Source organism: Anopheles maculipalpis, chromosome 3RL (genome assembly GCF_943734695.1).
Source record: "Anopheles maculipalpis chromosome 3RL, idAnoMacuDA_375_x, whole genome shotgun sequence".
NCBI classification, from domain to species: Eukaryota; Metazoa; Arthropoda; class Insecta; order Diptera; family Culicidae; genus Anopheles; species Anopheles maculipalpis.
The window spans coordinates 55266179-55282807 of record NC_064872.1 but is presented as its reverse complement, the minus strand read 5'-3'; the positions used below and the strand labels follow the sequence as shown (position 1 = coordinate 55282807).

The 16629-nt window shown below is 45.0% G+C and overlaps 1 protein-coding gene across 1 annotated transcript in view; it reads right to left on the bottom strand.

Moving 5' to 3' along the window:
* Positions 1-385: 385 nt before the first annotated feature.
* LOC126562041 (uncharacterized) overlaps positions 386-16629 on the bottom strand; it is a 307548-nt gene continuing 291304 nt past the window's right edge. The window contains exons 2-3 of the mRNA XM_050218453.1: positions 5483-5508; positions 386-1930 (exon numbers count right to left, since the gene is read on the bottom strand). Of these exons, the coding sequence (XP_050074410.1) occupies positions 386-1930; positions 5483-5503 (1566 nt within the window). The 5' untranslated portion in view covers positions 5504-5508. The remainder of the gene's footprint in view (positions 1931-5482; positions 5509-16629) is intronic.

Here is a 16629-nt window from a genome sequence, read left to right as displayed (position 1 = left end):
TTTATTTAAATATTAAATTTATTTATTTATAATTAATTATGACGGTCCAGTGCCGTATTGTTCACACCGCTTGTGTTGAAAAAAAAAACAATTATATTGATAAGGCATTTCCTCCTTATTCTTTGCCATACTCCTTATCCTCCTTATCCCGGGCATACTCGGTTGAAATATTAAATTTATTGGAGAAAAATCAATGAAGATTCATTACACTTAAAATGTTTACCTTTAAACCTTACAGCGGTTTGCAGAACGCTCGCCGATAGCTTCTGCTGCCATTGTTAACAATTCGATTCATACATAAACATACAATTGCAAGACTACCGAAAGTTCAATCAGTGACAACTATTTGCATCCTTTGTTGATTTGATTGCCCCCGGGACCGTTTCTACGTCGTCTGTTCAGTATCCAGAACGTTCAGGATGAAATCGGTTGTATCGTTCGCGAGCTCGGCAACATCAGCCAAAGCCGGTACAGCGTTGTGATCTACGATGGTGCTGGTAACCGTGCTCATGGTCAATTCTTGCTGCTGCCCTGCGGGCGTTGTTGTGCGTACCGGTTGCTCGAGATCCGCTCGCTCGAAGGAATGCACCTCACCGGTGGCCAACGTTGGAGGTGCGATACGTTTCGGAAGTGTGACATCCGATGGGGATTCCTTTGGGCCCGATACCGTGCTTGCCCCGATCAATTGAAAGCTATCCGGTTCCTTCCGCATGGTGAATGGATTTGAATCCTGTAGCTGTGGTACGGCCGGTGGATAGTGGACGGCATATGGGAACGGTAGGGCGGATGCATACTTGAACTCTGCCGGAGAAGCATGGCGTGGTAAAGTTCGTACCGGTATGATGTAATGAGCAACCGGAAGTGGCCGAGAGGAACCATCTCGTATTTCAAAACCAGGAAACTCGTTCGGTGTGAACGGTGCCTCGCTGGGAACCTCAGGTGTTACGGTTTCTAGCGGCGTTTCTGCGGGCGTTTCATCGCTTGCATCAAAGTATCCGAATGTAAGCAAGGATTTCAATCGGCGCAAGTGAGCGAAAAACCCACTGCCCAGAGACGATGCGGCTGGTTCGGTCGGTGTGGCTGCATCGGTCGTGCCCGGTGTGACTTCGTTGCCCGAGTACGGTTCCTTGCCGAGGCTGATGCGCTTCGCTGGCTGATAACTCATCACATAATCTTTGATAAGTTCTAACCCGTCCGGCGTCGAGGCGTACTCTTTGATCGCTTTGATTGTTTCGCCGGATGTCGATGTGCCCAGCAACGCTTTGACATCTTCGAACGGCGGCAGGTGCTCGAAATCGGTAACGCCGAGCAGTTTGGCTAATCGCTTCAGCTCACGTTCATCCGCTGGTGATAGGTTCAGCTTCAGTAAATAAGCCGACTTTGCCGCATTCTGATCGACCTGGGACGGTTGTGGTGTGTTCGGTTTTTTGGCACCGGTTGTCTGGGGGGTGGTGGTTTGTTGACCGGACGCAACCGTTGCTTCCGTTGCCGGTGCCAATGGTGCAAAGGCTGTTGGTTCGGGCCAACCAATAACCGCTGGAAGATGATTGTTGTCTCCCGCTACCGGTTGTAATGAACCTGCAGGAACACCACCGTATGCTAGCATCGGTAGGTACTGGCCTTGCTCACCGAGTGCCGGCCCCCCTGGAACAAACATCACCGGATACGGCGGATAAGGTCCCTGGAGTCCCGTCGAGTGACCGTACAACATGTGCAGCGGAGGCTGAGCTGGATCGCCGTACACGGGCAACACTTCCGCCGGTAGTGGTGTGGTCTGCACCTCGCCAGTACCGAACAGGGCGGACAGCAATCCACGCTTGTTCCTTAACAATTGCTGCGCAATGATGTGTTGCTGCGGCTGATGCTTATTAGTTTCGGTTGCCAGCGTGACGCCCAGCAGGAAACATCCAGCACCGAGCAGACATAATAGCTGTAATATTGAAACGGTAACATATTAGAACAATTCATGTCGTTGTGTTCACCATAATGATACAGCTTTCCTGCCTGAGTCTGCCTGCTGGGTTGGGACATAATTTTGCTCATAATTGTACGATCGGAAGGTGACAGATTTTTGTGACGCGTACAAACCGATCCAACAAATGCCTCCCAAATTTGCTCTTTCGCACGAAGCATTGTTTGTATGAGTTTGTCTGTCTGTGTGTGTGTGTGTGTGTGTGTGTGTGTGTGTGTGTGCGTGTGTGTGTGTGTGTTGGGAATTAGGGGGAGCTACACGATATAGAAACAATATTACCTAATGGGAGGACGTATTTATTGTTCTTGTAACATTGGAACGATGCTTAGTCCTATTGACGTGATACAGGGTATCCCGGAGCTTATTTGCGCTTTTACAGATAGTTTAGATTTTAAGATTCGAGTAATCACCTTAATCACTATTTTTCTTTTTGCAAGAACACAAAAACTTGAGAAAATGGCTTATGATTATGGTCTAGTACAGAAAAGTCAAACTCGTTTAAATTTACATTTACATATTTCCGGGCAGTATTTACATGTTTCCGATAAATTCGTTTGAAATCTTGCATCGTTTGTTTTTCACAAGTTAATCGATATTTTGTTGAACTTTTTGTGAACATATTATTTTTAATACATTGCCTAAACTTCTGTCTGTCAATCTTGTTCAATGCGTTATTTTATTTGCTTTCAACACAAGCACGACACACCAACCAAAACAATTTTTTGGAAAGGTATTTGCTTCCAAAGTAGCTTAATACTTCACCTGGTCTAAGAAAGCGGTATATGGCAGGGCTCCCGACTCCTTGATATTTTTGAAAAGGACATCAATGCGTCATGTACTATATGGGATTCAAATAATTCCAGCTTTGCGACAAACGCTTTAAATGACTCGTATATAATAGTTGTAAACTGATTTTTCCCTTGTTGTTACAAATCTAGATCGTTGAAATGTCCTGTAATATCTGTTACAAATACAACATTCTGGAGACAACATCGATTTTCAAGTGCTATAATCAGCTTTTTTAAGAACTTTATGGCACCAACGAACCTCCGTGTCGTACGGAATGGTTTCGAATTCAGGTTCGGTCTCATTGATTTGGTTTGGAACTGTCGATTAGTGGAACAGTCGATTATTTAGGACTAGGGACCATATAAAATTAACATGATTTGTGAAAGTTTATAAAACTAGATCTAATTTAAAAAAATGCTTTCTACACAAAATCTTAATCTGCATAATGAACCGCATCCAAAGTCTACGAGGACCGCATCCTAGTAGGTTTAATGAAATAATATTGCACATAATTAAACGATATGCACACACTTATTGATAGGTTTTAGCTACATAGATAGTTCCTAATTGAAACATAACATCAAGCGTTTGGGAAGAATTTGCCAATGTTTCTGTATAAATATGTGTGTCAAATTCTTTCTTAAATTGAAAAAATTGTTTAAAAAATATTGTAATACTTCAAATATCTAGATAAATTATCAAAAAATAAGAGAAAAAAACAAAAATATAAAAAAAATTGTAAAAATTCCTCGCAATAAACACAAAAATATTTGGCCTATCGTCAAAAATCTTCGGGATACCCTGTAATATCAGATATCGTTCACCCGTATTGGGGATCCAACCACATGGTATCAGCTAGTAAGCTAGTAAGCCATCCAATGACGGCGTGACCTTAGAAGGTGGTAAGCCAAGAATTAACATTATAATAATAAGAAAAAGAAAATAAAAGCGTTACGTTACACATACGATGGGAAAAACAAATGGAAATGATCAAAGGATTTATTTGTATTAAAATAAAGTAAGAAAAGTATTCTTCTAAAAATAAGTTGCTTCAACATCCCTTTTATTTGTCCTATGTTTTTGTTCCCTTCAAACGATCAAAACATTACATAGAAAACAATCACAATTTTGCGATCAAAGGCCACATTCGAAGGAATTGATTACCTAGCCATGCATAAATAATTTTGTAATGCTTCAGCGTGCATATGTGGGTGCCCCACGGGTGCGTCTTAATGGAACGAAAACAACGAACAACAAATCTAATCCAACAACAGCCACGATTGTTTTGGTTTTGGCTACAATGTACCCATGACCCCCATCATGTCTGGTGCGCACCAAACGCAACTGGTACTCCTCTCCTACATGCAACGCACGCCCCCCTCCCTGCCCCTCCCGCAATCCGTAACATTAAGCTCCCGTCGGAATTGATGAGCATGAGCCCGGAGAGTTGAAAGAATGGCTCCCTTTAGCAAACAATACGCCAAACCTCGTTCGCTCGACAACAGCGTGGTGAAACTGAAATCGCGTTTTAGTCTTCCCCCCCAACACGGCGGACAGGCAGAATGGGCGAAGTGGAACTTGTTGGAAAAGTTCCTCGCCCTACTACCCTGTTCGATGAACTCTGTGTCCAAAAGTGCACAAAAGAAAAGCTCGCCGGAAGATTCCTGGCCCGCCGCTTACCCATGCGCTGCTGAGTGGTTCAGCAGTCCGCGGTCGGCCATTGCTTCCGCGTGCCATTGTCAGTGGCATCCGAAGGTGGCGCTGGGAAATAGGTCGCATTCCTCGGCTTCCTGATGAAGCAGCTTTTCGCACGTGCAGCAAAGTGCATCACCACCGACGCCGGTACGCCTGTTTTGTATCCTCGGCGGTGGAACCTCCGGATCCCGGATGCACTCTGTCACCGGTAGCTCAAACTGTGCAAAAATATTTTTCTGACCCTTCTAGCAGGCCCCTTTAGCAGACCTTCCCCGGCCCCGAACCGACACGGACCCGCAGTCACACCGCTGGTTGCTATCCAACGCGTTGGTGGTTGCAGAACGTCGGATCGGATCGGTTTTGGTCTACGGAGAGCTTGCTGAACTTGCCGGTGTTGTAGGCGAATGAAAAACCTACCAAGAAAGCAGATTACCCACGAGATCCCAGCCGTCCATTGCTAGGCGATGCTCGTGCACGGGCACCGGGAATGCATGGAAACTTTTGCAAAAGTTTATTTTTCACTCCTGTGCGCCCACATTCGTTCGGTTTTCAACTCATCACAAACAAATGAATAACGAAGTTGTGGCTGGAGATTCTTCCAAACAGAAATGGATGCTACTGAGAACACTCTTTGCTGGCTGTGTGGCTAACCTCGACCAGCGAGAGAAACGAGAAGTGGTAGAAAAAAATAAACCCCATCTTAAGACACCTACTCTAGATAAGAGTGAGCACACACAGATACACAAACACACATACAGCTTGGCCACATGGAGCGTAGTGAACGCAATTGATTAATTCATGCTCTGGAAGCCTGATAAACTTTGCTTGATGAAAACACTTGAAAGGGTGAAGAAAAGCTAAACCGTCAGACAGACCATAAGACCGACGAGGACAAGGACGATGGTATGGCGTGATGAAGATATCCAGACACAAGAACAGTCACACACACACACACAGGCCAGACATACTCTTTGCACGTATAATGAGAGAAATAAGTTCCAATAAAGGGAAGAAAAAAGCACTCACTTTTACCATTGTGTTCCTCATTGTTTTGGAGATGTGTTTTTCGTTGTTTGCTTCCTTCGCCTTCGCACGCCTCTATCGTCTATCGCACCGACCGAACTAACTGCTCGGAGATGGATATAGCTCTTTTTCTGTTGTGCTGCTTCCCGACACTACTTGAGTAGTCCTTGGCCGCAAACCAGATAACTTCACTGCGTACCCGAAACAGTCACAGATTAATTCACACTGCCAACACTGCCACCGGGCACGTACATTATGCACACACACGCATAGAACTCGAAGATTAAGTCAAACTAACCGGAGCGAACCTAATCAAATGAATCGGTTTGGATCTTCAATCTGCGGATTCGTGTGCACTTCTAACTCCGAAGGACTTTCTTCGAACCGTTGGTAAGAAGTAGTGAAAGTATTTCTATATTCTTTCGTTCGTTTCGGCCAGATCACGAGTTCTTAGCTCCGAATCCGTTACCAACCTCTTGCGACGGTGGCTTTGGACAAACTAATAACAAACAACCCAGCAAGCGACCCAGGAACATACCCGTTTGGTCATCCGGGAAACACATTTGCCTCTAAAGAGATGGCAAAACCTGCAGGAAATGGTCGAAACGACAACATTTGCTCAAGTGCTCAAAAGTCCCCGACCATATGGTAATGGTCCGTGTGTGTGTGTGTGTGTGTGTGTGTGTGTGTGTGTGTGTGTGTGTGTGTGTGTGTGTGTGTGTGTGTGTGTGTGTGTGTGTGTGTGTGTGTGTGTGTGTGTGTGTGTGTGTGTGTGTGTGTTGGTGTGACAGTAAACCCGGCGCACAGGTTGTTTCGCATTACTGCACTTGCTTGTTGCATCCGTTGGTGGTGCACCGACCACCCGTAGGACCAGCACACCAACGCACCGCACAAAGTTGATGGGTGCTATAAATTTCCCTTCGAAAAAGATGCAGGTACCGGTACCGGGAGAAAGTTCCTGTTCCTGAGGCGTGAAAAAGGGATACGACCCGCAAGCAGCGTAAGAGAGCGAGCGTTGGGAATGCACCGAACGGTAAATGTGAGAAGGAAGCAAAAAGGGAAACCAAAGGTTGATAATTTTAGGGTTTGCCGTTCCGGAATAGGGTGGATTGGCTTTTGCTTAATTGCCGGGAAATATTTGAATTTAATTTAAATCCCTTTTCCGCCGGTCGGTTCTCTCGCACGACACTTGCACATTAAGGCTGCATACTTGGCATTTACCTATAGCCGAGCTAACGCTTATGCATTTTTTGCACCTGTATGTGTGTGGGAAAAAAAGGAAGAACCATACGAAAGAAACGCACGAATCGGTTCCTGCTTTGCTGTGCACACATAATTTCAGGTTTCTCTCTGTAATACCTGCAACGTTATTACTTGCACTGCTGACAGTGGAAATTCCGGTACAAGGAATTTGTTTCACCAGCCCACACGTTCGGTCCACACCATTCCGTACCATTTGCCCGATCGTTCACTTGCTTTCTCTATAGCTTAATTTGTCGTTTAAACTGTCGTGGAATTAAAAGAAGAGAAAAGAACCTGCGGCAGCGGAAAGCTGACGATGGCATGGAAAAGGGAAGCAGCCGCCCTGTGTCCCGGTATGGAATTTTGCTGCAATGAAAGCAAAAGCGAGCGCAAAACTCCGCTCTCGGTCACAAACCGTGCAATGTTGCGGGCTCATTGGAGTAACCCTTAATTACGGCCATTTGCAGCTTTAAGGTCGTTTTATTTTTTTGAAATTGAACGCTTTATGGCTTCTTTCATTAACAGCTAGACAGTTGAGCTGGGCACCGGAAATGGTAAGGGAATTATTTTGCTGTCTTTCAAATTCGAAGCGTCCTACGGGTCTTTAAAATTGCGTCCTACAGGTACGTGCTGATCTGATGTGCTTTAATTGGTGCCATAATTTGAGGTTGAACCTGAAACGTGCTCAGATCAGCCATTTTCTTTTGGAGGAGATACATTTAAACGTTTCAACACAGCTGCTGTACATTGATAATTTAACAAAACACGCTGTCAACGTGTAGCATTCAGTTACTTTCAGCTGAAAAGAGTTAACAAAAGCCAAACCAATATAACCTATCGACAACTGATCCCCATCCACGAACGTTCGAAATAATGTTTTCTAGCTAAGGTGATCTTCAGCGATTACCAATCCCTAAGTACACCATCTACTCCCAGTCGATTTTCCCGTTCTCGAGCATCCAACACGAGCGCCAGTACCAAAGCCAAGCGATGCGAAAGTCAACAGCAAAAATAAACAAAACGCCTTTCGTGCGCGTTCCTACAGTCAGTACGTGCGTCCAAGAGAACCGGGTTCTTCCGATGGGATAAACCCCATGATGGCCGAGCGATCCCATACGGTGCCGTAGAGTACCGCCGTGTTTTGCAATTTCCTTCCACAGTACGTCCATCTGGTAGCCAGAGGCAGAGCTATCTCATTCGCACCGCCATTACCGGGAGACCGAGGAGAATACACTTTTTTCCTGCTATTCTCACCTCTTTTCCTGACGCACACAGAGGTGCCACATCTGTACCATGGTTTCCGGCGCTGGTTGCAGCACTTCTTCGTACCACCAAGTGGACGAGTGCGCCAAGGGATGTTTAGCTTTTTTTTATCCTTGCCTTTGCTTACTTTTTCCACTTCATTTCCTTCTGATAAAATCTGCAAATAAGAAAAACAGACCAATACATGGCCATGCCATCCGACGGCCAGATCGAATTGACCTGATAACGTCTGCCGCTGCGCTGGTGCAGAAGGAAGGATTGTCCGAAAGGGGGTAGAGGTTGGCGAATGGTTTGATTGCTGGGATCTTTAGCTTTTGCTGCAGGTTTTCAGGCATTTTTTTTGTCTTTATTTTACTTCTGCCGGACCCCAAATCCAGCACTCCAGCAGCCAACTCCATGTTTGCTGGAGGTTTCTTTTTTCTTCTATTTTGTTTGTGCCTTTTTTTGTTCGTTTAGTTTGTCTTTCGCTCGAGTGTTCTGTAGCTTCCTAGTTCAGTGCTTAAATGGTACTTGCTTGGTCCATGAAGTACTGCTTCCTACCGGACAAAATCGGGCTTGCGTGGGCGTGCATGGGCGGTCTGGAGGAAAGGGGAAGGGCAAAAACTAAACTAAGACACTCGAATTGGTAGCTCAATGGTATCGTAGAGGCTTGAATTAAATTTGTACCGGAAATGCTTTCAACATGATGAAAGCGGCACATTCAAAAGGTCGGTCCATTACTGACAAAAGGAGTTTAAATGGAGCATCTTGTATCGGAAGCTTTATAGTGTGTGTGTGTGTGTGTATGTGTGTGTGTGTGTGTTTGTTTGTTTGTTTTTTCTTTAACGTTTTTTGTGATTATTAGTGTCTGTTGTGATGAAGTATCTAGTCTGTATAAGTGAAAGGTGATTAATTTGCAATTTTCATGGCCTAAAAGCAAAGCACTTTTTCTAGGAATGAATTTTGCTTTTAAGTGTGTAACGGCGGTATTCAATTTAATTTTTGTCCTCGTCTGCCAATGAATGCCATATATAAATAAATAACTAGCTCAGCCTTTCTAGAGGCACATCAAGATCATCTCTTCATCTCGATTTGGGTCTATCACAAGCCCTCTTCCGACATTTTGTTTATTAAGTTATTGCTTGCTGCATAGCAACGAGTTCTTCGATCATTTCTTAGAACTCTTCATTGTAACGGCTCCTCAATTGTCACTGTATATACGCGGGGTCACACAATTTTTCCGACCATCTGTCCATCAATGTATAAAAGTGTATATTTTCTGAAGTTTCTTCAAGCTGTAGTATGATCAGTTGGCAGTCTCTGTCGCAATCATTGTCACACCTTTCTTTAATTATTATTATTTAATTTATTGTGACGGCTCTACGTCGTATTGTCGACACCGCTTGTGGTGACTGCGTTATAGATAAGAATTTCCTCCCTGTTGTTTCGCCTTATCCCGGGCATACTCGGTTGTGGATGAGTGGTGGTGCTAATGATGATGATATTGGTAGATGATGGTCCGGTACTATTGCTGAGGATATTGTATTGATGGTGGTTTGTTGAATCCGAATTCCGGCTATTGTGGTGTTGTTGCCGTTCTATTGTTTACCTTTGTGGTTTGGTCTAGACTGCAACAAACAAATAAACTCTGTTAAGACAGCACGGACATTTATTTGTCTCTGTACAGTGTTCTCCAGTGCAGTCCAGCAATGACATTTCAAGCTCAATCTAGTCAGCGTCCTATCAAAGGATGATCGGTAAGCTCTAGCTCTCTCCAACGCTGTCAAACTGAATGTGTCAAAGCTGGACTGGAGTAGAGAATACTGTACTGTAAACAATGCCTGCCTCCCTTTTACGGCAGTGTTGGAATCGCCCTCGAGTGCTGTTGCCCAGTCATCGGATCACCCGTGGCACTACAAAAAAAAAACACTTAAGACGTAGACACCACAACATTTTACAAAAAAGGAATGGTGGAATACGAATAAGGATTGAAAGGATACTAGGGATGTGGAATCATAGGACAAGATCATAAGAAAGGTCACCGCAGCCACACACTTTTGTCTGAGCCAGAGTTATACGCTGTAGATGAGCATTCAACGCAAAATGATTCGACATCAGTCGAGACATCATCCGTATCAGAGAGCCCATCGATCCAAGGCCACAGGGACACTTGTGGAGAGATCGAGAAGAGAAAACCCCCGAGTTCATCCGCCTCCCACATGCTCTGCCAGCGAGACAGGAAAAGTTGCTGTGGGAAACGAAGGAACTCCTGGGCCGAGATCGGTCGGTCGTAAAAAGCACCTTCTTTGACGCCTGTTTTGGCCAATGAGTCAGCCTTCTCATTGCCGGGAATTCCACAATGAGAAGGGACCCAAATTAGCGAGATCTTAAACGCATTTTCGAACATTGAGCCAAGCAGTTCAATGATTTTGATGGTGAGAAAATCCCGACTCTTAACAACGTTTGGTGTTCCATTTCGATGGAACGAGCGAGATGCGCGGTCTAAGGAACGGGCGAGAATGGCGGGCTGAGGAAGGAGAGAGAGGTGCGGGGTGAGGAGCGAACGGAAGGCTGTCCGAGTGGCATCTGTTTTGGCGACAATTGTCTGGAACGGCGGCACCCGCAATTGTTGTTCGATCTCATCGACACCGGCCAGAATTCCGCGAAACCCACCGTAGAATGCAAGCGGGCGGCTTGTGTGGTCGGACGGACCAGAGAAGCGAGGCAAGCGAGTTGCGGCTGTTCGCCGGACCACGTTAAGGGGGAACAGAGAGGGAATGAAGAGATAAGGAGAGAGTGAGAGAAGAGAGGGAATTATGAAATTTATTTGTGACCGAGTGGAGTGGGTCAGTCTGATGAAAAACGCGAATGAGTTAAGTCGCAACCAATAAAGTTGTGCGTACAGGATTACCGTGTTCAGTACATTGCGTTAGATTATCCGCTGAGATATCACATTGGTCCTTCGAACTTCGGATATTGACCCTTTGTGCTTTGGATATCGGTAAAAATCGCATCATCATGACTCGAACGCCTCGGACGTCTCGCACTCCAACCGTAAAGCCGGCGCCACAACCCGGTTGGGTGGATGTAATTGTTGCTGTAAGGCCGCATGTGCACATGCGTGACCTTGCGTATGGCGAATTGATTCGCATAAGGGACAACATTGTGCAGGCGAAGGAAGAGGGAAAGGCGCTGACCGCGGTACAGTGCAAAGTGTTCGGGAAGAAGGCAGATAGTGCTTTAGAAGAACACAACAAACATTATGGTGAGATCATAAAACATGACGAAAGTGAAGTGCATGACGACAAGTTTAAGGAGACAGTGAAATTGCATGAGGAGGTGATGATGGAAATAGAAAGTGCATCTGAAGCCCTTGCGGCACAGTCCATTTCATCAAAAGCATTGATACCTGCTCCTAGCGTTTCGTCAGTGATTGTGAATGCTCCGCTTCCTCGGCCAATACCTTCGTTCAGTGGCAAGTATGAGGAGTGGGCGCGGTTTAAAACAATATTCAAAGATATTGTTGACAAAGGTAGTGAAGATTCGCGTATCAAGTTGTATCATCTTGAAAAGGCCTTGAGTGGTGAGGCTGCCAAGGTAATAGATGAGAAAACAATAAACGACGGTAATTATGAACGTGCGTGGCAACTGTTATCCGAACGTTATGATAACAAACGGCGTATGGTAGACTTACATATTAGTGGACTTTTGAATTTGAAAAAAGTGAATGAGGAAAGTTATGTAGGTTTGCGCGGTTTGGTTGAATCGGTTGAAAGTCACGTGGAAAATCTAAAGTATTTAGGTGAAAACTTTACTGGTCTGTCGTGTGCGATGGTGATACATTTGATAGCGAATGCGTTAGATATTGAAACAAAGAAACTATGGGAAGCGAGTGTCCCTAGAAACGAACTTCCTTGTTATGAAAAAACCTTGTGCTTCCTAAAAGAAAGAGTGTCGGTTCTAGAAAGGTGCCAAGGAAATGTTGCAGCGGGGCAAAGGGGACGTTTTGTTTCGAAAGGGCCCAGCTCAAGTGGTGTTACGCCTATGAGATCGAATGCAGCTACAACCGTGTGCAGTGTAGTTGTGTGTGAATTGTGTAAGGGTGCCCATGAAACGTTCAAGTGCTCTGAGCTGATGCGACTGCATGGAAAGGATCGGGAAAGTTTTATTAGATCGAAGCGTCTTTGCTTAATTTGCCTAAAACCGGGACATTGGCGAAATCGTTGCAAATCGCATTTGAAATGTAACAGGTGCCACAGACCACACAACACGGTATTGCATTGGGACAACGGTCCAGAACCGGTTTCAAGGGAACCCGAACAAGTGAGCGCGAGCCAGCATGTGAACAATACCGATGCGGCGGGAAGTATTGTTCTCTTGCAAACCGTCTTGCTTTACGCGGAATTACCAAACAAAGAGGTGTTGTTGTGTCGTGCGATGTTGGACAGTGGATCGCAAATCAGTTGTGTGACTGAAGCGCTTGCAACGAAATTAGGCGTAAATTTGGTAAACGTGAACGTACCGGTTAAGGGGATTGGCAACGTTGAATCTTCGGTGAAGAAAAAGTGTACTTTTACAGTGAAATCTCGGTGTAGTGATTTTGCTATGGACGTGACATGTTTTGTGTATCGTGAAATAACAGGTAGAATACCCTCTGTGTATTTCGATACGTCGAAGTGGAATTTGCCTGATAAATCGATGTTGGCCGATCCATATTTCAACAATCCAAGTTGTGTAGACATTTTATTGGGAATGGATTGTCTTTCGGAAATAATGGCATCTGGTTCAGTGAAATTGGCAAAAACACTTCCCATGATGACGGACACTCATTTCGGATGGGTGATAGGTGGACGTGTTGCGGAAATACACAAAGAGCGTGAGGTGTACACAAATGTTGTGACAAAAGAAAATTTGGAAACAATAGTGCAAAGGTTTTGGGAAGTTGAAGATGTGACAAGTGAGCGTTCCGTGAAGGTGGAAGACGAGATATGTGAAGAACATTTTGTGAAGACACATTATCGTGAATCCAGTGGCAGGTATGTTGTGCAGTTGCCTTTAAGGGAATCGATAAGCCAATTGTGTTGTTCGCGAAGTGTAGCGCTGCGTAGGTTTTATTTGTTGGAAACAAAACTGTTGAAAAATCCATCGTTACGTGAACAATATCAAGCGTTTATGAGTGAATACGAGGAGTTAGGGCATTGTAGAGTGGTTGATGAAAGTGAGGACGATGGCTCCGTGAAAAGGTGGTATCTGCCGCATCATGCTGTATTGAACCCGGCCAAGAACACTACCAAGTGCCGTGTGGTGTTCGATGCTTCGGCGAAGGTAAACGGCTTGTCTTTGAACGACGTTATGATGACCGGCCCTAAGGTACAACACGACTTACTTTCCATCAAGCTGCGTTTTAGAATGCCTCGATATGTGGTAAGTGCCGATATATCTAAAATGTTTCGACAGATAAAGGTGGATCCCTGCGACAGCCCGCTACAACGAGTATTCTGGAGAGCTTCGCCGAATGAACAACTGCGTGTGCTTGAGCTTACCACGGTGACCTACGGAACGGCAGCAGCACCTTTTCTAGCAACGCGAACGTTGTTGCAGCTAGCGAGAGATGAACGAGAAGGTTTTCCCTTAGCCAGTCGCATTATTGAAGAGAATTTTTATGTCGACGATGGATTGTTTGGGGCAAATGATATCGAGACTGTCCATGCTGCACAAGTGCAACTCATTGAGGTGTTTAGAAAGGCGGGTATGACACTTCATAAATGGTCAGCGAATGATGAAAGGCTTTTGGAATCGATACCATTTGAAGATCGGGATGCTCTAACAAAAATCGGCGATTGTGAAGCTAACGAAATCATCAAAACGTTAGGTTTGATGTGGAATCCGATGAATGATGAATTTATATTTTTGACAAAGGTACCGTCTAAGGGCAGAACACCTACCAAACGAGAGGTTCTGTCTGCCATTGCAAAAATATTTGACCCATTGGGGCTTATTTCTCCAGTGGTTGTGTTGGCAAAGATTTTGATGCAAAAGCTATGGTTAGCAAGGTTGGACTGGGATGATCAAATTTCTGAGCCGTTGATAGAAGAATGGGATAATTTTTTGGAAGCATTGCCAACAGAAAATCAAGTTCGAATTCCTCGACATGTAGTAAGTACAAATGCAGTTTCATTAGAGATCCATGGATTTGCGGATGCTTCTTTGAAGGCATATGGAGCCTGCGTCTATATAAGATCAATAGAGAGGAATGGTGAAGCGCAATTGAGATTAGTGATCAGCAAATCTCGGGTTGCCCCTTTATCGAACGTGACAATTCCTAGAATGGAACTGCTTGCAGCTTCATTGCTTTGTCGTCTAGTGAAAAAAGTACTGGAAGCATTAAAGGATTTTAATTTCGAAACGATTAACTTGTGGTCGGATAGCCAAATAGTTCTGGCATGGTTGAAAAAGCCGATAGAGTGCCTGAATGTTTTTGTACGAAATCGTGTAGCCGAGATCAACGAGAACCGAGCATTCATTTGGCGTTATGTTCGGACACATCAAAACCCTGCGGATGTTATATCAAGGGGTCAATCGGCGTCGCTACTGGTTTCAAATGAGATGTGGTGGAATGGTCCGGAGTTTTTACGTACTTGTGAGATACCAAATGTTTGCATCGATGAACTAAATGATGATGAAATTCCGGAATTGCGCAACGAGGTTATCTGCAATGTTATCGTACCGCTGAAAGTTCTCCCAATTTTGGAGAAATATGAATCCTTTAGAAAGACACAAAGAATACTTGCCTACATCGTGCGGTTCAAACAAAACACAAAGCGTCGCAAGGGCGAACGCATTAATGATCCAAACCCTACTATTCCCGAATTGCGAGAATCGATGCGTTGGATCATTAGAGCAATTCAGCATCAGGATCTACCGGAAGTAGTTTCGGCCGTAAAAAATAGCAAACCGTTGCAACGTTATCAAGACCTTAACCTTTTTTTGGATGGTGAGTTACTGCGGGTAGGAGGTCGTATAAGACATGCAAATCTGGCTTTTGGAAACAAGCATCAACTTCTTCTTCCAAATCGAAATGTGATTACACATCGTTTAATTGCAACAATTCATCGTGAAAATTTGCACGTCGGGCCATCTGGAGTGATTGCGATTCTTCGTCAGCAATTTTGGGTTGTCAATGCGCGATCAACGGTTCGAATGGTTCTGCATAAATGCATTACCTGTTTCCGAAGCAAGCCAACTACTTTGGAACAACAGATGGGTGATTTTCCTAGCTACCGTGTAACAGCTGCTCCTACCTTTCAACGAGTTGGGCTTGACTTTGCTGGGCCAATTATGCTGAAATCCGGTATACGTCGTGTTGCGGCAATAAAGGGATACATATGTGTATTCGTGTGTATGGTGACTAAGGCGATCCATTTGGAAGCAGTGGAGGACTTATCAACTGGTGCCTTTCTCTCAGCTTTGAGACGATTTGTATCAAGAAGAGGAATACCTGAAGAAATCTTCAGTGATAATGCGACAAATTTTGTCGGAGCAAAAAATGAACTACGAGAGCTGTATGAGATGTTTAGGAAGGAGGCGACAGGCCAAGGCATTTTCCAGTATTGCCAAGAAAAGGAGATCGTATGGAAAATGATACCCCCTGGTGCCCCTCACTTTGGAGGAATCTGGGAGGCAGGGGTCAAGAGTGTTAAGAGTGTACTGAAGAAGATTTATAAATCTGCATCTCTAACAATAACTGATTTTAGCACGCTTCTATGCCAAATTGAAGCCATCTTAAACTCAAGGCCATTGTATGCTCACTCAAATGATCCTAACGATTTGGAATGCCTTACTCCAGCTCATTTTACAATTGATCGTCCCTTGATTGGAGTTGCAGAACCATCCTATTTAGATATGCCTGTAGGTCGCTTGAATAAATGGCAGAGAATCCAACAACTGCGGCAGCAATTCTGGAATAGATGGCAAAGGGAGTATTTGTGCGAACTGCAAACTAGATACAAGTGGACCAAAATAAAGGACAACGTAAAGGAGGGAGCATTGGTTCTAATAAAGGAGGATAATACGCCCCCGCAATTGTGGAAGCTGGGACGCATTGCAAGGGTGTTCCCGGGCGAGGACGGATTGATCCGGGTAGTGGATGTGAAGACAAGGAGTGGTGAGTTTAAACGTCCTGTTCATAAATTAGCTCTTCTTCCAGTTATAGATCCGTAGCATCAACCTGGCCGGGAGGATGTTCCATTTCGATGGAACGAGCGAGATGCGCGGTCTAAGGAACGGGCGAGAATGGCGGGCTGAGGAAGGAGAGAGAGGTGCGGGGTGAGGAGCGAACGGAAGGCTGTCCGAGTGGCATCTGTTTTGGCGACAATTGTCTGGAACGGCGGCACCCGCAATTGTTGTTCGATCTCATCGACACCGGCCAGAATTCCGCGAAACCCACCGTAGAATGCAAGCGGGCGGCTTGTGTGGTCGGACGGACCAGAGAAGCGAGGCAAGCGAGTTGCGGCTGTTCGCCGGACCACGTTAAGGGGGAACAGAGAGGGAATGAAGAGATAAGGAGAGAGTGAGAGAAGAGAGGGAATTATGAAATTTATTTGTGACCGAGTGGAGTGGGTCAGTCTGATGAAAAACGCGAATGAGTTAAGTCGCAACCAATAAAG